Consider the following 27,034-nt stretch of genomic DNA (forward strand, 5'->3'; position numbering starts at 1 on the left):
AGTGCACTGTGACGGCAGCTTGGACGGCAGCTATTATATAGTCCAGGCTAGGCTCCATAGAAAATGCACCTAACCTTGTTTTTTGATATATACAATGTTTTTTGATGGTTTCTTGTCAATTCGAGGGTGCTGATTCCAAATCCGATTGATGCCACTCGCGTAACCTTGAGCATTTTCGGCAAAATGCAAAAATCCAAAATGGCCGCCAGATATGCTAATTTGGCCATGATAATCCCAGTTATGTCAATTTTATGACCAATTATTCCATCAAAGTTTTTTAAATTTTTGTTCCTTGAATAATTCTACTTGCACATGCAAAAAATCTTTCATTTGAAGAGGTACATTTAGTATTTTAAGCTTATTTTCAATTCAAAATGGCCGCCACTCCTACACTCATGTACTATATGAATGGCAAAAAATATGCATAGAAATAGAAGACGAATTTTCAGTCACATACCTACGCTTTTATCAAATTTTGCATGTGCCATGCAAATCTCATGAGTGCCACTAGCAAAACAAGCAAACAAACAAGCAAACAAACGGAAAATGTATTGTTTTTAGGCTTATTATATTCTTCTTCATACAAAACTTCAAAATGGATGCCACCCACATACCCCTGCACAATATGAACGGCAAAGTGTTCATGGAAAAAAACAAATTTTCTTTTCTTTTTTTCTATCACCCAGGTACACTGTTTCTCAATTTGTGTGCTGATTATAAATCAGAGGATTGTCACTAACAAAAGCTGTTTTATTCTTTGATGCAAACATCCAAATTTGCTACCGTCAATCTGAATTTTTCCCAAGAAATTTGGAAAAAACCCACCAAAGCTTGAATTGACGCCAACATCAACATCGTTTATCAGGAATTATTTGACATTAACAATTTGATAAAAGGCTGAATCCTAGATGATGACACAAATGAAATTTCCAATTACCTTTCCTGTTCTACATTATCTAAAAGCGATATCATACAAACTTTTCAGTCCCCTCACCAGAGAAAGAACATGAGGCAGGGGAAAGTGGAAAAAAGGGACCACCTCACTTCCTGTTGTCAAATCTCTGAAATGAAAACAAGGCCCAAAAGTTTTTCATGTTAACCTAGCTGAACTATATAAGGAAGATGTATTCTACCACCATTTTTTTTTCTGAGTGAATGTGTTTGCTTATATGATGTCAAGACAGACTCTGAGATCTGTACAGTGCTGCCTCATTCTGAAAGCAGTGTTATAACAACTTCACACTGCTTGTCCTTAATCTTCAGCACTCAGACACTACAACTCTCCAGCTTTCGACGGGAGATCTTCCGCCGAAAGCCCGTTTTGCGAAATCTCCCGTTCTCCCGCTTGAGATTTACTTTCTCCTGCCCTGGCTCTGTGTCTCCCACTTGAAATGATTTCTTACTTTGTGTGTTCGTATATTGAAAAATAAGCCTTAGATAGCACAAGAGAACACTAAGAACCCTATTAGAGCTTCCAGAGCTCAAGCGGGCCCTGGACCCCGGCCGCAGGGAACTTCGCGCTCGTGATAATATATGCGCTTCGCGCACATCAAGTTGGAGTCTCCCGTTTGCTAGGGGTTTCAGGCGGGAGAATCTCCAGATCAGAAGGTACTTGGGGTTGGAGTCTCTGAGCACTTGCAGATTCAGGATTGCTCTAGGTAACCAGACCAGCAGTGTTAGGACTCTGAATGATGGCCTCCTTAATGGTGGCTGTAAACTAACTCCACTAGAGCTCTTTTTACCATATACATGGTGACATAACATTCCCTTCACGTAGGAAGTTTGCAGATGATCTTGCCTTTACGTCTCGTAGAAAGTCCTTGGATGACATGAGCCGAGTACTGACCCATCTCAAGACAATAGAGAAGTTCTTCACTTTCTGGAGACTTTGCCCCAACCTTTATTAGATTATCATCCGACCCATGCCTTCCATCTTAGTAACCATCTTGCCAATGCTATGTTCAAGGTAGCCCTCTGTGGCAAGCCTTCCAAGCATAGGCTAAGGAAGTCTACCCTCCTTCACTGGCACTCGATCACTCTCTCTCACGCTGGAAGGAAAGGATGGCAAGTGTCACCAGTGCTGTCAACGCATACCCTGACCTTCCAAACATGATAGCATGGGGGCATTTCATGAAGCGTTTCGTCTGAAAAAATTGTCTGACAAATTTGCTCTCAGCCAATCAGATGCAAGGATTTTATAACAGTTAGTCAAAAAGAGAAGATCTAACAAAACGCTTCATGAAATGCCCCCTTGAACAACCTGCCATCAATGCGTCTGAAATCCCACAAGCCTAGATTTCCCTCCCGTAACTTGAAAGCTTTGACCCCAAAACCGGTTGGTGAAGATGCTGGTCTAATGTCATCTTTGACACCACCTAAGTTACCTACAACACTTGTCTCTGGCCTGGCAACAAAGCCATAGGGCTTCAACGGGTGGTGATCAAGCAAGTCTTTATGTCTTCATTCTGTTTCTATGGCAAATAATCGCCCTCTGACCCCTGAGGAAGTGCTGAACATCACCAGATGTGGTTTCTATTAAAGCAATTGCAGGACTCATATGCATCTTTAGCCTGAAAATTCTGCAAATTTGGGGCTGATGTCACCTGCTGCCAAACATCCAATTAAAGGGTTCTTTAAAGACAATAAAAATTACAGTTTTAGTTTTAAGACAAGACTGAATGAGATCATGATGTCAAAGTGTATCTAATTATTATCAACACCTGGGAACTGTGAGAGAACTGAAAGAGGTATCTCACATTGCTCCTTGGTTGATGTTTAATGAATAGTTTGTACGGTATTGCGTTTAGACAGTTTCGTTTATGCCTTCACCAGTTTTTGTCGTTTTAAGTCAAGAAGAAAATCAAGTTTACTCTATAATATCAAGGCGGTACTTCTAAATTATATCATATCAAAGTGATGGAGGTTATGATCCATTTCAAACTCGCCTCCCCCCCCCCCCCGCCCCCAACTCCTTGCTGGAAAAAAAAATCTATAATGTAAAGGGTTTTTAGGTGTGTCGGAATGTCCGGTATGTTTTTGTCGGCAACCATATCTCTGCACTTACTGTATAGGATTTTCTGTACTTTGTTAATATGGTTATAGGGGAATGTATATTAAAAGCTTTGTTTTCTAGATTCCCTTCCATTTTTAACATTATTTGATAAATACCATGCATCTAGGCTTCTTAAGATATTGTGTTAGTATTACATTTTTATATTCAATCTGCGTGTAGAATATGACATTATATTGCTTTCTTGCGAGACGTTTAGTGAACTTATATTCGTTGTTGAGACAAAATGAAATAGATAAGAAATTGTGTTAAACATATAGTAAGGTTTATGAATATCAAATGCTGAAATATACATGTAGGCCCGTTATATTGTAAGTGACACCCAACATATTTGTATTACACATGCAACACTTTATGACAGCGTAGGTACGGGACTGGAAACACAGTAAATTTGTGCTATATTCCCATGCATTATGTTTTGCCATTCATATAGTACATAAGCATAGGAATGGCGGCCATTTTGAATAAAAATGAGCTTTAAATACTAAATGGACCTATATGAAATGAAAATTCTCTTGCAAATGCAGATGGAGTAACTCTAGGAACAGAAATGTACAAAGTTTGGTGGAATAATTTGTCATATAATGCACATTATTATGTTTATCACGGCCGAATTAGCATATCTGGCGGCCATTTTGGATTTTTGCATTTTGCCGAAAATGCTCAAGGTTACGCGAGTGGCATCAATCGGATTTGGAATCAGCACCCTCGAATTGACAAGAAACCATCAAAAAACATTGTATATATAAAAAAACAAGGTTGGGTGCCTTCTAGCCTGGACTATATATACATTAACATTGTGTCTCTCATATCCGGCCAATTCGCTTATCCAGATGAGCGCCGGTCTCGACATGGCCGGATACCCGAGGTCGAACTGTATATTTGAAGAGTTTGTTTGCAAAAACCGATAAGTCCATATTTGCCAAATGGAGATATTTGCGATTAAAGGTCAAGAAAAATAAAGAGAATAATAAGAAAATATTTGCTTCTTTTGACCATACCTTCAAAAATGTACCTTTATATGTAGTGACCAATATATCATTTAAAAGGTATTAATTTTATACTTTATGACAGAGAATGTAGTTCAAAATCTTCAAAAATGGAATTATCGGTTTTTGCGAACAAACTCTTCATTTGATATTTGAGGAGAGACAAAAGAGAAAACATCTCCAAGATATTTGTTAACAAAGAAATAACTTGAAATAAGAAATGAAAAAAATCAAAGAATATACCGGTACTGAGAAAATGCCGGAATCTTATATTTTGTTTTAATGTATTTATGTCTGTGTGTATGTATGCATTTATTTATTTGTGAATTTATCTGTGTATGCATTTATTTATTCATTCATTTATTTGTTCATTTATTCATTTATCTATTCATTTATTCCTTTATTTATTTATGTATGTATTCATTTATTCATTCATGTATTAATAATATGCTTTCCATCCTCATCTGTCATTATTGGTTAGGCTATCTTAAATACATATTTTTACCAGGTAGATCTAAATTTTTGGTATAGGGCGTACTACCAGCAGGCATACTTTCTAGCCCATATATTTGTTGTTCAATACCCAAGTAAGACATGATAATTAGGTAAAACAATACATAACAAATAACCAGAAAACCTACATCCTTATAGGTCTCACGAAAACAAGTAATAATTTATGTTCTTTTTGTATGTAGCTTTTTAAAAGCTTTATTCAAATAATAGAAAAACTAATTATAGTCATATTTTTCTGAACACTAGACAAGGACTGTAATGATCAAAATGAGGTTACTGTAGTTGTTGGACGCTGGAATTCATTTTTCATATCTCCCCTCTTGCCATTACTTTATATATACAAACAAATAAACACATACATACTGTACATAAAGATAAAATCAAGATTCTGGCATTTTCTCGGTATATAATTTTTTATTTCTTCATTTCTTGGATTGGGTTTCTATGTTTCTTGGAGTTGTTTTCCCTTGTGTCTGTGAGCTCCTTAAATATATTATATGTGTGTATCATTCTATAATACATGCATCATGTACATACATCAAATAAGAAAAAAAAAAGGTTTCTTTTCCCAACTAATAAAACTTTCATTGTTCTGTGCAAAGTTCAAGTTCATTCAGCCATATCACAGTGGCATTTCCACCCACTGATTGTTTAAATCTGTGATAACTTTGAAGCATTTTCAAGAATTATAATTATAATGGAACAACTTTGAAAGAAACATTCTCCAAAGTGACTTGCTTGATTTGTGTGCACAATTAATTTCCACCTTCAACACAGAATGCTTCTTCATGTACACACACACAGCACACACATACACACACACATACACACACACACACACAAGAAAGATATGAAGAAGCATAATTCTGTATATTAGACAAAGAGATAGAGAGAGATTCAGACAGATATCTAAATATACTTGTATAAATATATGAAAAAAATTGATCACAAAACAGGTGAACTGACATTTTAAACATAGTCCACCATCAGATGGGGCAAAATAAAACTATTTCCTGCAATACCTCACTTGTTACATTGCAAAGAATGTTCTTGATGTTCGACTGGAAAGAGCCTACTGTATACAGCGTTATTTTCGCATACAGATATTTTCGCGAATAACTAGGTCATAGACATTTTCGCAAGATGTTGTTTTCGACGATGACGCTTACGTTAACGCTATATTAACAAAGCGCATGGCGACAATTTCGCGTGTTGTTAAATTCGCGATCCAACTGCAATTCGCGAAATTCACGAAAGTTAAACCCTCGCAAAAATAACAGCGTATACAGTATATTTCTGATCATTTTCTTTGCTTCTGAGCAGCTTTAATCACACGAATCTCACATTAACAAGAATGGAGTTAACTCGTTTTGCCTTCAAACTCATCATACAGAAAGAGAGAGAGAGAGAGCCAGATAGAATATAGACACTATTCCAAATGTCATATCTCCAAGGGATATAATGTCTTTGAAAGGAAACATGGACACAGAAGAACAGTAAATATATATATGCACAAACACACATTCTTCCTTTTTTGATTCATAGACTTCTTTTTATTGCAAATGATAATATAAACATGTTGCACCGAATATAAGGTTTGACCTTTAAATGTTTGATTTATATAATGTTAAATGATGAAATATAAATGTGTTGCACGGAATATAAGGTTTGACCTTTAAAAGTTTGATTTGTATATGTTTGTGATATGTCTGTGGTACATCACATGCAAATATCTTGTGCTTTTCTTTGAAACAGAAATAGCCAATCCAGCCTCTGAATATTCTCCATAAACATCTCTTTGTGTTTTATCTTTCATAGCATATTATCATTATTGCACTGTGATTTTTTTTTTCCCCCTCATACTTGCAGGTTAAACAATGTTTCATACATTTTGGGCAAAAATATGATATTATAGATTTGACTCTTTCACACTCTTCCTATTCTCAGGAAGACAGAATGCTCCTCATTCATGATTCTGATGATCAAACTTTTTGATGATGGTCGCACGACTTCCGAGAAGAAATAACTGTCAGGTATAGCACGTGATTATTTCCTATTACTAATTTCAGAGCTACAAGACATGATTGCATCCCGTTGCTGTGAATAATAAATGTTCTTGGAAACTGCGGTTGAAATAGTTGGGACAGGCCTGCAGGCATCGTAGATTTCTCACTGACTTTTGCCGACACGCAGAACTCTGCTTTCATCATTCCTCCGGTGTTTGTTTACACTTTTGCTCTGCTTCCCGATTGGAAGTGGGCGGTTGCAACGTTGCTTCACAATTTTGGATCGCTTTAACATGCTTCTCATCGTAATCTATAATGCCCGATTTTTTTTCATAAATATTGCCAAATTTATTCCTCTGGTCTCGCCTGGTCATCACCTGGAGAGGGAAGGCAGAAGAAAACGAAAAGAAGAAAGATTAGCTTCAGAGGGAAATGGCATTTACATGATCTGCGGCAGCAGTGATAGCAGCGAGCTTTCGATTTCAGATCAGTAGGCAAAGAGGATGGAAGGTGGAGCATGAGATTAATCTGTGCATACATGAAACCAAGCATCTCTCTGTCCTGTTGAATTTCAAGATGGCTCTTGGTGGAAATAGCTTTCAGTCCGTAAATAGGACAGAGAGGTTAGCCACTACATGTTAAGTTAAAATAGTAATACAGTGCACTCTTATTATAACGAACACGATTAAAACGAAATTCCGGTTATGACGAAGAAAAAATTCAGGCTGCAATGTCATCCACTCTATGTATTTTTATTGTTTATTTGTTCGGTTACAACAAAATTTCAACATAACGAAAGAAAACTGCCGGTTCCGACGACTTCGTTATAACAGGAGTCCACTGTAACAACTTTGGGAAAGATGGCATTGATATTTGCTAAGAGAGTTTAAAGTTTACACTTTTCATTTCTTTTTTTTTTTTCTTCGTTTTATTTCACTTTGTGTAGATTACTCATTAAAAAAAAAATTAAAAAGCATTTACTAGATACTCAACAGTGTCCATCTTGAATGTCCATTTTGCAATATGTTTTGTAAAATCAGAAAAGTTGTTTTGCTTTTATATTCCATACATAATACAGACCTCCAAACCTTTCTGACTGAAAAAAGGGATATGATGAGGCTCAAAAGTAGGAAAGAATGAGTAGTTCCCATAAAAGTGTGCATATCAAGGGAAATAGAAAACTCCTATCAAAAAAAGAGTTTGGAATAGTCAAAAATTCAGATTCTTTCCTCCAAATTTAGAATTGTTGGGAGGTATAGCTGTATATCTCTCTGGTCACTGCCATTTAATATCAGTGACATGAGACAGTGTAAAAAAAAAATCAATCAAACTTGAACTTTACAGCAATATACGAGTTGGCTCAAAAAATTTACAGAAGATACAGCCAAGAACTCACCAAGCATTGTTTGACCGCCCTCTTGTGGCTGCTTCTCTACAGTTGCTTCTGTGCCTGGTCCAGAGTGAGAGCCAGACTTGTCTGATGGCTTGGGCCTATCGGGAGGTCGCGGGGTCAGGGGCTTCTTGATTGGAGGCATGGGGGCCACAGCTCTCTCTGGCTGAGGGACTTCACCTGGAGGTAAAAATGGCATCGAAACAAAATGAAAGCCAGGGAAAGTAGGCAACAATTAGATACGATGGGATAAGAATGCTTTTAAAAAAAAAATATATATATATATAGAATTTATATCAGAGAGCACAATTATGAATTCAGAGGGTTCAGCATTTTAAAGTTCATTTTACTTTGTCTCATTATAATTTTGTCTTGTTGTTGTGACTCTCATGAAAACACTAAGATTACATGTTTAATGTGTATTTTGATAGAGCTAGTGAAAAACAGGGGACCCAGCTTGAGATTTAAAGTAATGGTTCTTCTTTTTTTTTCCACTTGGCCTTTCACAAGTACAGATTGAACGTCCAGTGTCACTTAGGGAGAGTGACAACACAGACATATAAATTCCTAAGGATCATGTATACAGCTGTAGTATGGATACCTACAGTGTACATGGTGATAGTTGTGTGATCTTCACTTAATCATATTTTTGGCACATTAATCTACACAGAGCTAGAACTCTCTTCAGGACATTGACAGTTACACAGTGCAGATCTTTTCTCGATTTCTACTACTGAAGCAAGATAAACACAAGTATTTACTGGCCTTCTTGCTCTTCAGTAGGATGTGCAGAGAAGCTTTATGGGCTTTCTGGCTCTGAAGCAAGATCATCTCATAATACATTATATACTAGCTGGCTTTATAGCTCTAAAGTACCATCAGTAGTGAGGTTTTACTGACTTTCTAGCTCTACAGCAAGAGCAACTCAAAATGCAATTCAATGTCCAGCTCTGAAGAAAGATCTCAAAATTTTTAATGGCTTTCTAGCCAAGAAGCAATATTGTTTTAAAATATGTACTGGCTTTCTAGCACTGAAGCAAGATGATCAGATTATTCTCAGAATGTTTACTAGCTATTCAGCTCTAATGCAAGATTATCTCAATTTATCTGGTTTTCCAGCTCTAGAGCAAGATCATGTCAGAATGTTTACTGGCTCACTAGCTCTAAAGACAATAACAATAATTACAATTTACTGGCTCTCTAGCTCTGTGTGGTGTAATCTCACAATGTTTACTGGCTCTCTTGCTCTAAGTATGATCATCTCAAAATGTTTTCTGACTCTGTAGCTCTGGCGAGAGGTAATCTCAGAATGTTTACCATGTCTGTAGTATGTTTGTTCGAAACGGGTGATAAAACCATGGAAGTAACAAGTGGAATGCAGAAATTTGGAACCGCTTTTGCACGAGAGAGGCGTCATCGTCGACACAATCGAGCAGTCCTTAATATCTTCGGGGCTAGAGGAGCGGATCATATAAAACCTTTAGTCACCTTCTTCTTCTGCCGGTGGCTCACTTGAGGCCTTCTTCTCCACCTTCTCCTGACTCGACCGTTTCCTCGTCACGTTTTCCGTCGACAGCCTCTCCATCCTGTTCTCCTTCTCCAGAGACGGTCGCCGAGGCAACAGCCTCTCTGAGGAGGACCGGTGGTGGATGAGGACGGAGGAACCGCCCTTGGTGGTGGCCAGGGTGGGGTTGGAAGATGGCTGGGATCCAGGCTGCTCTGTACCAGTAACTGATCATGTCCAACAAAACATGTATGCACAGTTGTTTATCTATCAAATTAACTTAATAATTAGACATTTTATTATTCAGATTAATTTCAATAGCAAAAGAGTACGATGATGGGACCATATACAGTGCACTCCCATTATAGCAAACACGGTTATAACGAAATTCTGGTTACAACAAAATAAAAATTCAGTCCGCAACATTATCTCCTCTGTATTTCATATTGTTTATTTGTTCAACTATAATGAAATTTCGATATAACAAAAGAAAACTGTTGGTCTAAGGACTTCGTTATAATGGAAGTCCACTGTAATACTTTTAAAGGGAAGGATAGATTTTACTTTCTAATGAACTCTATGTCACAGAATGAACAATATTTGTGACCCAGCACCATAAACATGGCAAAAACAAACAAAAAAACAATTGCTCTGGCTGATTTTCTAGGCAGCCAAAAATATCAGTTTTGAGTGGACTCGGCTAATTTTGGGGGTTTGTAATGTTGTCAGATCGATTTCCTTTGGCAGGAAAAATCATCCAAAACTTTTTACTCATGCTATTAAGACACATGTCTGTCACCATTGTCATCTGAAGAAAGCAAATTTTGACAGATTATTGTAACCACATCTACAGGAGACAACCAAACTAGACCAGAACACTGACCTCCTGACCCCGTGATCTGTCGTCCCGGTCGGTGACTGGACTGCGAGGACGCAGCTGGCCTCGCCCCCTGGGGTGGGTGCGGCATCAGGACGGACGTCCCACTGCCCCCTTTGCTGCCCTTGCTACCGCGACGCTGGAGGTTAGAGCCGCGGCTACTCCCCCGTGAGACGAGATCCGTGGCGCTGACGAGGGAGTTCTGTGTCCGCGATGACCGTCGGCCGCCGGACTGCGTCCTCGAGAGATTTGCGGTCAAGATCTGGCTGCCTGTCACACACAGGGCTGCTGGCTTCAAGCTGGTAGTGCCATATGCACTCATGACCTGTTTTTTTTTTTTAATATGCCAGGATTTTACACAGACAAACATGGTGATATACCTGTTTATGTGGGTCTTATTAGGTGGTTACTAAAATCAACCAAGCAAACATTTATGAAGCTTTAAAATACTTCTCTTTGCCTGTTTGATATTCAAGGAGGGAGTTTTTGAATGTGTGAAGCATACACGTGAGGGACGAAAATCTATAAAATACATCAGCAAAATATTTTACCTTCCTTGTACTCCAGCAGATTGTCTTCTCATGAAGATATCAAGAAATGCCCCATCCGATACAATACATGTGGTCACTACAGCTTGCTTATCATAAACAACAGAACCCTAACCTTGCTTGCCGACTGGCTCATCACAGACGATCCTTTCTTCGGTGATGTTGCCCTGCTGTGCTGCGAGCGAAGATTCTCACTGCGACGAGTGGAAGGCACGGACAATCTCTGGCCAATGTCGGACCGGACATGACTTGGCGAGCTTCTCCCTGAGCCGGTCTTCTGCCTACCAGTGGTGGATGACGCAGCGAGTTTTGCCTTGGACTTGGAGTTGATGGGAGTCAGGCCGCGGCCGGTGATGCTGATGGAAGGAGACGGACCGGTGTTGGATGTTTTGCTCCCCGCCTGGAGGAGTGGGACCTTGGGAGCTCCGCTGGACGTCCTGCTGCCGGAGCGGGCTGCTGCCACTGCGGTACCACTGCCAGATGGAGTGGCGGCTCTCTTTTTGCTGCGGTTCGAAGTCCTGCTCGAGGAGGACGCCGCTGCGGCGTTGGTTCGGAGCTGGCTGGTCTGGATCGACGGAAGACGGCTCAGAGGCTTGCTGCCAGATTGACCAGTGCCCTCCGTGTTGGCGTTGTTGCTGTCATTCTCAGCCGGTGCCGCCTCGAGCAAGTTCTCCGGAGCTGCCGGCGCATTTTCTGTGACCTCTGGTGCAGTGTTGGCGGTGTCAGGTTCGGTGCTAATGGTCTCAGGGGAAGCCTTGGTAACCTCGGGTGCGAAGCCATTAGTCTCGGAAGCAACCTTGGCAGCAGCCACAGAGAGGGCACTGGCCTTTGGATCTTGGTCTGAGGTAATATCCTGATCTTCTTCTTTAGGGTCAAGAATCTTTCCTTCTTCACCATCACCAGTGTTTTCAGCCGTGGTGTTCTCACTAGCATCATCTGTTGCCATAGAAACAATGCAGGTATTATTCTAATCAAAGCTAAAACTAGATAACAAGGTTTAGTTGAAGATGAGGAACATACAGAGCATTTGAGGTTGGATTTCTTGGTTACAGCCAAAATAGATCACATCAGCCATTAATCTTCTATTTTTTGTTTATCAGTGCATAATGTGTCTACGTGTCAATGGATGAAACTTATTTTGTCACTTGTCCAGCTAAATTGTAGAAGCTGGGATGCTGCAAGTTGTTATAATATCAATTAAAATGGATGAAATATTGTAACATGATCTGTAAACACAGCTTCTTTGCTATCACAGTGGCAAAAACATGGGAAGTTTCCACAACTTCACAGGACCAAAGCTCAACATCAATTACTCAGGGAAAAAAAGCTAAAAGCAAAAGCAAAAACAGAATTGCCAAAGTCTGTACAGTTTTGTTTTGTTTTGTTTTGTCTTGTCTTTTATAGTAATTGTACAATCAACACAAAAGAAGATATGAGTGGCGATTAAAACAATCATCAAGTACATCTCTTATCGGCACAATCAATAATGTTCTCTGCCTCACCATCAGCAGGAGGATCCCTGGCTCTATCTTCATTGGCAGTTTCTGTCTCCTTGGCAACCGCATCCGTGGGATTATCTGTGAATGAGATGGCATTATCATCATCATCACCTTTGCCTGCATGGAGTGTAATGGTTGAACTTATCTTGGGTTATTGGGGGCTGTTCTTGGGCGCAAGAGAGTTCAGTTAAGTCTTTTATTACCATGGCTGTATTCACCGTGTAAGATTCCAGTGGCGTTTGAAGTCATGGTCTTGAGAAATTTAAACATTGCATTTTTTTCTTTTAGCTTTTTTCATCCAAACAGCTTTCTCAGGTAATGTATCTATTTATAGCTTTATTAGGAGTGATGAATACGACATAAATGCATGAAATATGTCACACGGTTCCTATCAGTAAGAATACATAAACCAAATGAATATATTTCCTTGTGCCAGTAGATGGCTAATGAACTTTACCGGTAATTTCATTTCATTGAATTCATTTCATTTATCTAGTCATCTATGATTTTTTAGAAATAAATAAATAAATTAGACTCCCAGAGCTAAATGTGATTTGTATATAATTAATTTGTACATCCCATCAATACAACACATTAAGATAGCCAGCTTGGCATGGTATGCCGCCAATTACACCATACACGTACCTCCTGAATCCAGTCCCACACCACTGGCCGCATCTATAGAGAAGACAGGAACCTGGATAGCATCGGCAACGATGGCGACATCACCACTCTCACCCTTCTCCTCCTCCTCCTCCTCCTTATCATCATCCATCCCATTCTCCTCTTCCTCTTCTTCCTCCTCGCTGGAGAGGGGTCTCCCCAAGAGGTGGGCTGCCACGGGGGTCTGGGGCCGAACCGAGGCGTAGATGCTCTTCTTCTTTTCGGGCGGGTCCACCGAGATGGAGGTGAAGCGGACGCTGGCACCCCGGTGGACCTCGGCAGGCCCGAGACCTCCCTCCTGATCTGGAATTTTTTTTGTGGAGGTCAGAGAGAACACTGTCAGAATTATCAATTAACAAGTTGGAAAACCCCGACCCAAACAAACAACGACAATAAAATACAAACAAACAAGTGAGAGAAAGCAAATCTCTAATTCCAGACTTCTAATTAATCAAACTTTTAATCATTTGAATGTGAATGACATATCACATCCAATAACATCAAAAATATAAATGCAAACTGAAATGTATGAAGCCTGTGCAAGGTACTCCTGTTTCACGCTAATTTCAAGTCAATGGACTTAATTCAAAGCATGGATTTCATTTGAAATGCCTTCGTGAATTTGGCCCCATTTCCTTGGAAATGTTTCAAGGCAAAGGAATACAGGTCAGGTTTGATACAAAGTTTGCACGAACTTCTACATACTGTACAGTCTCTGCTTACCTTACAGTGTAAATGAACACAAATGCACAGCCACACAAACATGGGGAGATGTCTAAAGTCTTCATTTGCACTTAAATTATCTGTCACTTGTAGAATTATCAACATTACCATTCTCAAAACAATCCTCTCTGAAAAACAGGTCAGAATGAGGGGCAGATAAACCAACACTGAAAAACTGCTACACATAGGATCCTGGGATGCAACAGCAATGATTGGGATTCTTCCATTTTCTTTGTTCGTGGTTCAGTTTCAAGATGTCTGCAGTATGACGATCAACAGAGAAGCAAGACAGGTTTAGAGTTAAAGAGAAGGCACATTACTGTGAAAGGGGAAAGTATACAGCCATCATACACACCATGCTTCTCCTTCTCCGTCTCTGGTACTTCTGAGGAAGCCACGTCCACAGAATCAACTGCCACCTTCTGGTTGTTGGTGGCGGCAGGGCCGGTGTCGATGCTCTTCTTGGAGATCTGCCGGCTCGCTGGCTCCGAGGTGCTCTCGTGGGAGGGGCAGCTGGTGTTGGACTGTCTCCGCGTGGATGAGAAGACGTGGCTGAGCCGCGACATCACATCGCTGATGAGGCTGGAGGAGCGCGTCACCTTCTTGGAGTGCCGGCTGCCGCGCTTCTTGGAGCCAGAGTCCTCCCCCGAGCTGCTACCACGGGAGGAAGGGCCCCCCTCCTCGCTGTTGCCCCGGGAGGCGGCTAGGTTTGGGGAGGCATCCACGGACTGCACCGAGAATTCCTGCTTGGCGGGAGAATTTCTCCTGGACGAGGCCCGGTCTCTTGCAGATGAAGCAGACATTGATTTTTGGACAGGTGCTCCTCCTCCGATATCTGTTTTGCTCTCATCAGCTAGTTTGTCAGCTGAGACGACCACATCATCATCCCTTGTTGCTATGACAACCTTGGTCTCCACACCCACATCATCCTTTGGTCCTCCAGGCACAGCATCACTCGTCGAAGCAGCAGCTGGCACCGAGCTGCCCCCATCAGCCTCCCCTTGGCCCTCATTATCCACTATAGGAATTTCCTTCTTGGTAGCTACTTCTTCTTTGATCTCCTGCTTGCTTCCATTCTCCTCAGGGGCGTTGCTAGGCGACCCCTCCGGTTGAGCAAGGGCCGAGATGGTTGACGACACTGCAGTGTTGACAGCTGTTGTTGGATCCGCAGCGGATGATGAAGGGATCTTCCTCTTCTTTGGGAGATAGCAGAGGCCAGATGTTTCCTCCGTGGCAACCAGAGCTTCATCTGAGTGTTTCTCCATGATGTCCTAGGATGAAGGGGAAAAAAAAAATGTTGTAAAACAGTGAATTAATCAGAACTAGAGAAGCACTCTGAGAGTGCAAACCTCCGCCAAGCATGCAGCTTATTTCCATCACTGATCTTGTTCTTCTATGAAGAGATGTGTGCTGAAAGCCGCTCGATGTCCCGATATAGAAGCCTTTGTTACGTCATAAACCCTCAGCTGCACGGCGCGCCTCACCCTAGCAGAAACTAGAGCACACACTTTAGTGTGCGCATGCAAACCTCAAATATGCGCAGCCTGAACTCGCAAGTTCATTGACCCTGCCTGCCAAAATATCAAAAATCCTTCATAAATTCCCCAAAAATTCTCGGATCACTACCAAAGTTAATCGTTTGGTATTTGTATCATTCTCAACCTTTCGTGCAAGTTTCATCCCAATCCGTTTTGCACACGGACAAACGAACTAACTAACAAACAAACGGTAACAAAAACATAACCTCCCCCCTTGGCAGAGGTAATAATGATAAGACTAAGATTTATACAGTGACTTCTAAATTCCGAGAACAAATGACCAACAAAATGCTGTCAGTTAAGCAAAAAATTAATGATTTATGAAAATGAGAGAAAAAAAAAGAAAGGAGGTGTCTGTGTAACACAACCTTCCTTCTGTGAATGACTAGAGGTCATAAGATTGGCCTTTATACACTGTCTTTTCAATCCCAAGAATAAACAGTCAACATTATAATAGCAATACTTGCAGCACGTTCACTTATTAACAACACACACAAAATTTCTCCTGGGAATATTGTAACAATGAAAACAAAGAACTCTTTCTGTGATAGTAACTATAGACTATAGACAACGTGCACAACACTATTGGGTTTTCCGGGCTGATTGGCACTCGATACACACAAAAAGTTAACTGGTAGAGAAACAAGTACTATACCTGCTCCTCTTTCTCCAGAACCTCGCAGATTGATTCCACAGCGGCCGTCCGACCGCCCGTGGTGCACCGCCTGGAGATGTCGCGCACCAGCGTGTCGCGCAGCGCCCTCGCTGAGCCCTGGCAGTACGTCATGTCCGGTCTGAAGAGGCTCCGGAAGGAGTTACGCGCCCCGCACTTGCCCGCCCCCGGGAAGCTGCCGCTCGCGTCGGGCTTCTGCGAGATGGCCGTCAGGTTGCACTCGACGACGTCGCTGCCGATGTTCAGCATGTTCTTCTGGTACATCGGGATGATGGAGAACGACGTCGGTTCCTTGGAGGAGCCCGAGGAAGTGTTGATGACCTCCTCTTCTTCACTGGAGCTGCTGATAAGGTCACTCCTAGCAACCGTGGCATCTCGTTGTCCTCCATCCTTTTACGCAATTCATTTAATGTCAAGCACAAGATCTAATAACTCATCACACCCCAAAAACAGCATTCGTGTGGTTTGGTGTTCAGTCATAATGTTTGCTGTTCATTGTGTTTCGTAAAGGGGAGCTGAACTATTCTTCCTCAATTTTGTTGCTGATACACAATTGTTTCAGAGGCAGGATTTGTAAAAGTCACTTATTAACTAAATTAAAATTTATTTTTAAATTGGCAACACAATTACAAGGTGAGATGAAAGCTCTTTTATTTTCTTCTTGAAATTGGCAATTTCGGCAAGATTCCTTTTGAAGTGTACACATTCAATGAACTTAACTTATTACATCTACTCTTCCTAATCATATAATGTGTGCAAAGAGATTTAGAGCTGCAATTTAATGAAAACGAGACAATAATTTCATCTTTTAGTTTAAAAGGTTTTTCAATATTTCAATGTTTTTCATATCAAATCTAATCTATGGTGACTCCGGACTCCCCAACAATCTTGCGAGTGGTTAAATTCATGATTTTGTAGTGTGGTAATGAACAGAGATTTGTACATGCTCCTTTCACATAAATGTCAGGATCAGAGTTGATATTTTCAGTTCACATATTTGTAAATTTGCGAAGAGCACCCAATTTACAAAATTCACAAAAATAAAAAACCTCACGAAAAATGGTAGATAAATCATTACAACATACACAGTAACTATTAAGAAATTTATTTGGCCACATAGGTGAAAATTGGGGTATCATAATTATGGCAACATACTTTTGTACTGCACAGGTAATTTAGGCCAAAGGTGACATTCGTGTATTGAATCTTGAAATAAGCGCAAGTATTTGAGTAAGAAATCTTGCCTGCTTGTCGCAGAGGGTACCCGAGCTTCGGTCCAAGTGGACGCCCGACATGATTCTTCCCGTCACTGTGTCCTCGCCCGAGAGTGTCGCAGAGTGCGAACTGGTCACGACTACAGCTCCCTCTACGCTCAGCAATCCCCCTTCCAGCAGCGCCTGCCCAGACTCCGCGCCCCCCTCTCCTCCGCCCGAATTGTCCAGAATCGCAACCACCGAGTCGTCCGCCTCCTCCTCACTCTCGCTGTCTTCTGACGCAAGTGTGTGACTGATGGCTGGGACGCTGTCGGCTGGGTCCTGATAAACGGCATTTTAAAAGGACGTAACCATTTCTTTTAAGCCCTGGCTTGACACTACCTTTTCTTTTTTCTATGGTAGTCCCCGATTTGGGCCACTTGTGTCTTTAAATTTGAAATTTTGTGGTCTTAACAAGAAATGAGGTGGTCCCATATAAAGGGACATACTAACATCCCTTTTTAATCCTAGTTGTCCAATCAGGCCACCAAAAGACAATCTTTTGGGAAGTTTGGTAGCCTGACATTTTTTTTATTATTATTATTTTTTTTTTTTTTAGTACTACAACTAATGTCAAGCCCTGTATAAGCAATAATTGCACTTACTACAGCAAGTACTTTTAAATTTACTACTAATCATTTTTTTTTTCTTGGCTACCCCAACAGAAGATGCAATTACTGAAATGTGCAATAACTTCAAACCTACCTATGTTACAAACCCCTAATCAGTCTAATCAGGATTACGGTTGCTTCACAGAAACACCTAGAAACCTATAGCTGAAATAACACCTGATGCTGGACATCTGCAGAGATTAATCACAAAACTAAAAGTGCTACAGCATTTTCCAACATAAAATGGTAAGTCCAACATCACATACAGCAAAATAAATCCATTCCAATGACAATACCCACTCATGGCACAAGGAATATTCTGGGAGTTTTGACTGAAAATATCCTACATTTTCTTCTCATTTTCTATACTTTTCAGCGTGTTTAATTGCAAATACAATCAACCTTGCCTTAGCCGAATCTATTTAGAAAGAAATAGCTTTTAAACTTAGAGAAATTCAACTTATGAGGGATTCAAATCTATTCAATATAAAGCGAGGAGGACTAGAGAAGACCTTAGACTTAGGTGATAATTCGACTTATACGAGGGATCATACAGTTTTGGTTGAGACCTAACTTCTCTTTTCTAACATTTTTTGGTGAGGTAATGAAAAACTACTTGTGAAATCTGAAAGAGCATGTGATTTCAAGAGGAATTAACTTTTATTTGATGAAAATTGGTTTAAAAATGGCTGAGATATCAAAAACAGAGCGATTGTAATTAAAGGCATACCTGCCAACATTTCAAGATGAAATAGCTTACTCGTGGATTGCAAAAATCTTATTTTATATGCAAACTGAAGTAAAAAATCTTACTTTCAGTCAAATCTTCAGAAAATACACATGAAAGGTATATCTAGATATTTTTTAAAAATCTGATTTCTCTGACAGAAAATCTGATTTTGCTATTTAAAAAAAAAAAAAAAAAATCTTACTGAATCTGATAAAATCTTACTAGTTGGCAAGTATGTAAAGGTGGGACTCACCTTTTATTACGATCGCTTTGTTTTACTTTGTTTTTGGATGTTTCAGCCATTCCAAAAGCGATTTTCATCAAGTAAACTTTGAAATCCTCTGAGAATGGAACGCTCTGCACTGCTTCATAAGTGGTTTCTTGGTATCTAACAAAAAGTTAAAAGCCCAATCCTCATCTCCACCAATACTGTACCGTCCCTTTAAAGGGAAGGTAAACCCAAAAAGCAATGTGGATTGAGTGAAAGCAGCAACATGAGTAGAACACTTCAGTGAAAGTTTGAGGAAAATCGGACAATCGATGCAAAAGTTATGAATTTTTTAAAGTTTTGGTGTTGAAACCACTGGATGAGGAGACTACTAGAGGATATGACGTATGAGTAGACAACAATACAAAGAAAATAAAAAGGAAATTCAACAAAAATTCACTTTTCTAGAATTATGAAAGAGCAATGGACCAACCTCTTTAAGAAAGCAGGGGGAATAATTGCTACCCCTAACATATGTCAATATCAAGTTGATGGAATTTGTAATATTCATGAAAAATGGATTTTTGTAGAATTTTCTTTATATTTTCTTGGTATTGTTGTCCACTCATACGTCATAACCTCTAGTAGTTTCCTCGTCCAGCGGTTCCAACACCAAAACTTTAAAAATTCATAACTTTTGCATCGATTGTCCGATTTCCTTCAAACTTTCACTGATGTGTTCTACTAATGTTGCTGCTTTCACTCAATCCACATTGCTCTTGGGGTTTATCTTCCCTTTAAGCAAGGTTGGCTGCATCTCAGATTGACGAGAATGGAGTTAGCTCGATCATTTGGCAGGAAATGACTGGAAACTCCTCTTTCCAGTCATGTGATGGTGACTCACCTGAAAGATATCAATGATGGAAGACAAGAGGATTGCCTTGGAGTTTATGCCCTTCTCTGACCCGACCTCTGACCCTTGACAACACTGTGATGGTTGCACTTCGGCCTCAGGCTGGCCACGGGGCTCCTCCACAGACTCTGCCTGGCGTCGCATGATAGCTCCCTCTATTGCTCCGGATGTGATGGCTAAAGCTTGCTGGCTAACGTCCTGGGCCTGGGACAGAAACATCAACCGAATGTTGTAACATCACCATAAATGTGACCCACTACAATAAAAGGATCCAACAGTCAAGGGAGGTCTGTTTTCTAAAAATGGCATACATTATTCCCATACTCTTCTGCTTTAATTTCGTAGAAATCCTTGGTTGTGGAGATATTGATGATTTTGTGAGGCCATGTTGAGTGGACTAGGAAATCGGCTTTTCAAGAAAACTGCCTTCAAAGTGTTCTTTCCGACGCAATCGTGATCAAGGGGAGGTAAGACGGTTTTCACCTCTTCACAATAGAAGGTCTGCTCATAGCAACCTCTGCGATGTTCATTCAAGCTTAGCGCAGGCAGTCTACGCACAACCAATCAGTAACCAGGATACCACGCACACTGACCAATAAGATCACTCCCTCGTTGCTAGGGGCAAAGTCAAATCTTCGGACACATTTCTGTTCCGTTGAAAGTCAGAAAATCATGGCCCAGAAAAGCAATAATTTCTTGCCTGTCCTTTGATCATCTAGCTTTGAAATTTTGGCAGATGATAGTCAATACATTAGACTACAAAATTACGCCAATAGCAGAAATCCAGTGGTTTTGACCAATTTTGATGACCCGACTTCAAACTTGATTTTCTCAGCTCAGTCGTTAACGACTTTAGGATCCTTTTGTTGTGGCGGGTCACATACAATGTATAGCTTTGTACACACATTGTCCAGAGTCCCTGGTACACAAAGGCTTAAATGAATAAAGGGGTAAGTGGTCAAGGTGTTCAGACAGTAAAGCAAATTGCACCAAACTTTCTTGCAAAACTCTTGATTGGAAAAGTCCTCATATGAACGCATTGTGTCATGCATTGATTTGAAAGACATGACTAATAACTTTGTTGTAACCGGAATTTCGTTATAACCGTGTTTGTTATAAGAGGAGTACACTGCACATATTTTATTGTATTCTTGATTTACTTTTATCAATGATGATTTGAATGCAGTAATCATCTTTAGCAACATAATAGTCACATCAATCAATTGCAATGACGCTAATAAATGCAACCATTCAAGGCTATGGCAGATGAAAGGAATGAATGGGCAAAAAGTACTGATGTATTATGTACACCTTTTCTCACCTCTGTCCGTTCAGCATGAAAGCTTGGCTCTGGGCGCAGGATTTTTAGGGCGCCCTCTATAGCTGATGACACAATACTGGCTGCTCTCTCCTCAACAGTGGGCTCCTAGAAGAAAAAAAAAATTGACATTTTCACAAGAGAATTTTTTACACCTGGCTGGGCAAGATGAATTTCTTGCATTCCTAATCCTGCAGAATCAATATGAAATAGCATAAAAGATCCATGTCTGGCAACTTTTTGTTGGTTTTGTGATGCAGGGTCACAAATAATTTGTTTGCTTTTATTCATGTGCCAGTTTCATGTCTTGAGAAGTGCAGTGTGAAAATTCCACACCACAAACAAATTTCTCTTTGATAGTATATTGTTGGTGATTTGGAAGCAAACAGGAGAAGCACAATGAAAGATCTATCATTCATTTCACTTGATATTCTCTCAAGATAATGAAAACATGAAGAAATTCTTTCAGCCTCAGTGGTTTCTGCCGGAAAACATATTTACTTGAAAATGTACCATGAATGATGAGTTCTACACAAACATGTGGCTCATCTATTGCGCAGTTTGTTACCTTGACAACAACATCAGACTGCTGAATGCTGGCGAGGGCTTTGTTAATGGCATTGGCCACCAACAGACTTGCATGGCGGCTAAGGTTTTCCAGCTGCAAATTAAGAAAGAACAAACAAAAAAGTGAATCTTACCAAGCACTGTGACAACTTAAGGGATGGTATTATTTTGGTCGAGATGGAGATTCATGCTATAACTTTTTGTGAGATATTTAGAAACCACTCTTATGAAGTATCAAAGAGCATAAAATTCAAGAGGAGTTTGATGAAAATCGGTCTTGAAATGGCTGAGACATCCAAAAACATAGTTAAAGGGAAGATAAACCCCAAGAACAATGTGGATTGAGTGAAAGCAGCAACATTAGTAGAACACATCAGTGAAAGTTTGAAGAAAATCGGACAATCGATGCAAAAGTTAGGAATTTTTAAAGTTTTGGTGTTGGAACCGCTGGATGAGGAGACTACTAGAGGTTATGACGTATGAGTGGACTACAATATCAAGAAAATATAAAGAAAATACTACAAAAATCCATTTTTCATGAAAATTACAAATTCCATCAACTTGATATTGACATATGTTAAGGGTAGCAATTATTCCCCCTGCTTTCTGAAAGCGGTTGGTCCACTGCTCTTTCATAATTCTAGAAAAGTGAATTTTTTTTTAATATCCTTTATATTTTCTTTGTATTGTTGTCCACTCATACGTCATATCCTCTAGTAGTCTCCTCATCCAGCGGTTCCAACACCAAAACTTTAAAAATTCATAACTTTTGCATCGATTGTCCGATTTTTCTCAAACTTTCACTGATGTGTTCTACTAATGTTGCTGCTTTCACTCAATCCACATTGCTCTTTGGGTTTACCTTCCCTTTAAAGAAATCAGTCCTAATAAAAAGTTGGATCCATCTTTTATTAGGACTGCTTTGTTTCTTGCTATCTCAGCCATTTCAAATCCTACTTTCATCAAATAAACTTTCAATTCCTCTAAAATAGTATGCTCTTTGATATTTCATAAAAGTTGTTTCCAAGTATCTTCCAAAGTTAAAACTACAGGCCTACCATGCCTTTAAAGGAGACCTCCGGATGATTTTCAGATTTTTACATTTGAACAACTATAAATTAGTTATACTGAGGACAAAATTTCAGAATTTGTGATAACTGGGATGAAGAATAAGAATATTTTCAAAATTTAGGACAAATTGCAATGAACAAGGATGATGACATGGCAGAGTCACCATAAGAATGCGTGAGTTGGGGCTCAAGGAAGCAGAACAAAAGAAGAAGGCATGCATAGATTATACACAGGTGAAGTCGCAAGCAAGCGGTATTGTAATGGAATTACACTGCTACATTTCTGAAATATGTGAACCTCCTATGTCATCATCCTTGTTCAGTGTAATTTGTTTAAGGTTTTTAAAAGTATTGTTTCTCTGCTCAAGAACCACAATAAATTCCCCAAACCTATACATGGAGTTGTTGATTTATGTACTGCATGATGTGAAATTATGAAAATCGTCTGGAATGTCCCTTTAACCTATTGAGGACTGCCTGATCCTGCTACAACACACATTTCACACAGACAACCACCCACGTATTCCAAGAACTAGTCTTCAACAGATTAAGGAAATAGATGTGCCCATTCTACATTGTACACTAATAGGGCATCATCTCCTTTATCATTTTTTTTGTTATATCTACATGGCATATAGCATGAAAATCATTTGTAAAGCTTTTTTTGGATAACTGATGAACTTTCATCCAGTGGCAAACCTGAATACTCTTCTGATAATAGATAATACTTGAAGACATGTTTACCTTAAGTTTTCAAATATATATCTTCATGAATTCTCGATACTTAAAAGCTACTTTTTTTTTCAACATCACTTCCTCTAAATGTGCAATATCATGAAAAAAATAATCTAAAAAAAATAAATAAATAAAATATATATACAGTTGAACCTCTATTATCCGGCCTCCCTTTATCCGGATCTGTCTATTATACGGACGCAATCTCGCCGTGATTTTTTTTTTTTACAATTACGGGAGGAATAAATTACATATTACTTCCAACATGATTAACATACATTACATCAAATTTCCTTCCATTAATTGCTTACCTTCAGACATTTTAACATCCCCAAACATCCCCAAATGTAACAATGAAAAGGTTGCAGTATACACATTACTACATGTGGTACTACAATGGGCTACATCAGTACATGTGTATGTATACATGTACAAATCATTGAGTCTCCCGTATCCGGCCAAATCCCTTATCCGGATGAGTCCCGGTCCTGACTTGTCCGGATACGAGAGGTTCAACTGTATATGAAGAGTTTGTTTGCAAAAACCGATAAGTCCATATTTGTCAAATGGAGATATTTGCAATTAAAGGTCAAGAAAAATAAAGAGAATAATAAGAAATTTTTTGCTTCTTTTGACCATAACTTCAAAAATATACCTTTATATGTAGTGACCAATATATCATTTAAAAGGTATTATTTTGTACTTAATGACAGAAACCGTACTTCAAAATCGTCAAAAATGGACTTATCGGTTTTTGCAAACAAACTCTTCATATATATATAAATATATATATATAATCACGCAGACTGAACTCAAAGTAAGTCAAACTTAACTTAAATCAACTCAAATTGGGCCCCTGAGAAGAAATAACTTCACTGTAAATTTCCAGTACTTGCAAAACCAAAAAGGAAGACAGTATGTATATTGCTTGTGTGCAGTAAAGCAGGTATGAAAGTAAATTTTCTCCAATGTAATGAACTTACGTCAACATAACTGTCTTGGCTCGAAGAGCTGCAAGCAAGAGGGGAAAAACATGCCACTTTAAAGATATTCACATCAGGTGATCAAAAAAACAAGGAAAAGTAGAAATTACGCGGTGCGTATTATATGTCCCCGCCGGAAGTAGCATTTTGTAGCAAAATGTGCAATATAAGTCAACAATCAAGGTCAAAGGTCAAAATTCTGTGTAGAAGATTTGAAGCCCTCACCTAGTGCCATCACATAAAGCAAACGGAATCGAAATCGGGTTAGAAATGGCGAAGGAGTAGCATTTTGTAGCAAAATGTACAAGCTAGGTCAAAAATCAAGGTCAAAGGTCAAAGGTCAACATTCTGTGTAGAAGTTTTGAAGCCCTTACCTAGTGCCATCACATAAAGCAAACGGAATGGAAATCGGGTTAGAAATGGCGAAGGAGTAGCATTTTGTAGCAAAATGTACAATATAGGTCAAAGGTCAAGGTCAAAGGTCACGACTGAAATTCTGTGTAGAAGTTTCAAAGTTCCCATGTAGTGCTATCATATAAAGCAAACAGAATCAAAATTGGCTCATAAATGACAGAGAAGTAGCAAATTGAACATTTTGATCACACACGGACGCACGGACGGACGCACGGACGGACGGACGGACGGACGGACGCACAGACACACACACGTACGGAGCCCGTTTCATAGTCCCCTGCTCAAACTCGTTCGGCGGGGACAAAAAATGTCTTCCTATAATCTAAAGTTACTTCAACGTAAGTTTGTATACGCAGAGGCAAACTATGAACAGTAAAATCAATAAAAAATCAAATAACGGAAATTATAATGAATTACACAGAACTAAGTTCAGGTCAGTAATGTCTTAATGATTCTCTGTGAAAACTACTCTCACTCCACCACAGAGTTCATTAAGTTCATTACGTTGCTGAGCACTCTCATTCAACAGTAACTGCAACAGAATGAGTCTAATTGAATCTTGCTCTAATTATCATTAAATTTATCATTAATATGATAATTATCACTACCATTACTAGTACTACTACTTCTATAGCATCTACTGTTATAACCGTACTTCTTCTAGTGCAACTAAATTCATTATCACTACTACTGCCAATACTACTTTCACTACTAAGTACCACATAATTATCAAGTATTACCATTACAAATACTACCATTAATACTAGCAGAAGAAGCAATACCACTGTACTATTACCATCATTATTACCAACAAAAGAATAAGAACAAGAAGGAAAAAGAGGAGAAGAAGAAAAAAGGAAGAAGAGGAGGAAGAAGAAGAAGATGGCGACGACGACGACGACGACAACGACGACGAAGAAGAAGAATACAAAGAAGAAGAAGAGCCATACCCTTCTACATCCTGAGCCTCCAAGCCTTTCTCCCCCTGGCTTTCTTTCATCTTCCCCTCCTCATCATCCTCTCCGCCTCCAGTCCAATCGATGTCCGCAAACTCCGGGTCTTCCTTGAGCTCGTCGAAGAGCGACAGGACCATCTGCCGAGCCAGCCGGGTGAAGGGGTCGACAACGTCTTCGGCTGCCGAGGCAGCGTCGCCCATAGCAAGGGCGGAGCCTGGAATCACAGCGCATGCAGACAATGCACACAAGAAGATGCAAAGCAGTCTCAGCATAATAATGACCTCTGGTTTGCTTTGTTTGGGTTGATTTTGTTTTGTTTTCCTCTTTAACCTCCACGAAGGAGGTTATGCGTTTGTTGGCATTGGTTTGTCTGTTTGTTTGTTTGCCTGTTTGCAAAATAACTCAAAAAGTTATGGATGAATCTTACAGAAAAAAGTTGATAATATGAATTAATCTTTCAGGAAAAGTTCAAAATAACACAATGAACAGATGATTAAATGATGATATTTCTAAAACATAAAACTATGCTTTGGAAAGGCATTGCAAATCTGTATTTGAAACTTAATCTCTGAAAGACTCAATTTTGGTGCAAATGTGTCAAACAAGACAAGGTCTTCACTACTATGAAATAATCTATAAACAAAGGGTTGCGAATTATCATAAACAATTTGACAAACACGATAAAAAGGGAATCCTTAAATTGCGCCGAGCTATCTAAATTGTTTTGCTCTCTAATCTCAGCAGAATTTTGACGGGCAAACTACAAGCATCATGAAGTCAGTTCAACTTACCTTCTTCAGATAAATCCAGCTCTTCCACTGTAGCCAAGATCTCCTTGGAAAATTCTACAAAACAAGAAAGACACCTCATTCAACAACTCAAATCAGTGTTTTTACTGCAACAGAGCTCACTCAAGTACATGTTTCTACTTATGACTGGGAGAGTCTTACCTGTTGTGGTATATGGCATGCCATCTATAAATAATATACAAACAATGAAGTCAATTGAAAAAGTCTGCCATATGGCACAGATACTGCTGTAGTTTGTTTGTTTGTTTGTTTGTTTGTTTGTTTGTTTGTTTTGCTTAATATACAGCCCATGCAAACCTGGAGGGTAATGTACATGTCTCTGAAGAATTAAGGATCTTGTGAGGAAAAACAAATAAACAAACAAACAAACAAACAAACAAATCTGCATGAATGAGCCTGATTCAAGAATATAAAAGTTCTGACAGGATGTCTTGAATAACCAACCTAGTTCCATCATACAAAGCAAAAAGGTGT

The 27,034-nt window shown here is 39.4% G+C and overlaps 1 protein-coding gene across 1 annotated transcript in view; it reads right to left on the bottom strand.

The window, feature by feature from the left end:
- Positions 1 to 5,882: 5,882 nt before the first annotated feature.
- LOC140246832 (uncharacterized) overlaps positions 5,883 to 27,034 on the bottom strand; it is a 37,192-nt gene continuing 16,040 nt past the window's right edge. Inside the window, exons 12-27 of the mRNA XM_072326161.1 lie at positions 26,543 to 26,596; positions 25,746 to 25,965; positions 24,382 to 24,409; positions 21,595 to 21,687; positions 21,030 to 21,134; positions 19,700 to 19,912; positions 17,238 to 17,528; positions 15,976 to 16,383; positions 14,138 to 15,053; positions 13,042 to 13,362; positions 12,400 to 12,474; positions 11,013 to 11,833; positions 10,356 to 10,674; positions 9,457 to 9,699; positions 7,975 to 8,148; positions 5,883 to 6,955 (exon numbers count right to left, since the gene is read on the bottom strand). Of these exons, the coding sequence (XP_072182262.1) occupies positions 6,927 to 6,955; positions 7,975 to 8,148; positions 9,457 to 9,699; positions 10,356 to 10,674; positions 11,013 to 11,833; positions 12,400 to 12,474; positions 13,042 to 13,362; positions 14,138 to 15,053; positions 15,976 to 16,383; positions 17,238 to 17,528; positions 19,700 to 19,912; positions 21,030 to 21,134; positions 21,595 to 21,687; positions 24,382 to 24,409; positions 25,746 to 25,965; positions 26,543 to 26,596 (4,310 nt within the window). The 3' untranslated portion in view covers positions 5,883 to 6,926. The remainder of the gene's footprint in view (positions 6,956 to 7,974; positions 8,149 to 9,456; positions 9,700 to 10,355; positions 10,675 to 11,012; positions 11,834 to 12,399; positions 12,475 to 13,041; positions 13,363 to 14,137; positions 15,054 to 15,975; positions 16,384 to 17,237; positions 17,529 to 19,699; positions 19,913 to 21,029; positions 21,135 to 21,594; positions 21,688 to 24,381; positions 24,410 to 25,745; positions 25,966 to 26,542; positions 26,597 to 27,034) is intronic.

This window comes from Diadema setosum, chromosome 3, assembly GCF_964275005.1.
Source record: "Diadema setosum chromosome 3, eeDiaSeto1, whole genome shotgun sequence".
NCBI lineage: Eukaryota > Metazoa > Echinodermata > Echinoidea > Diadematoida > Diadematidae > Diadema > Diadema setosum.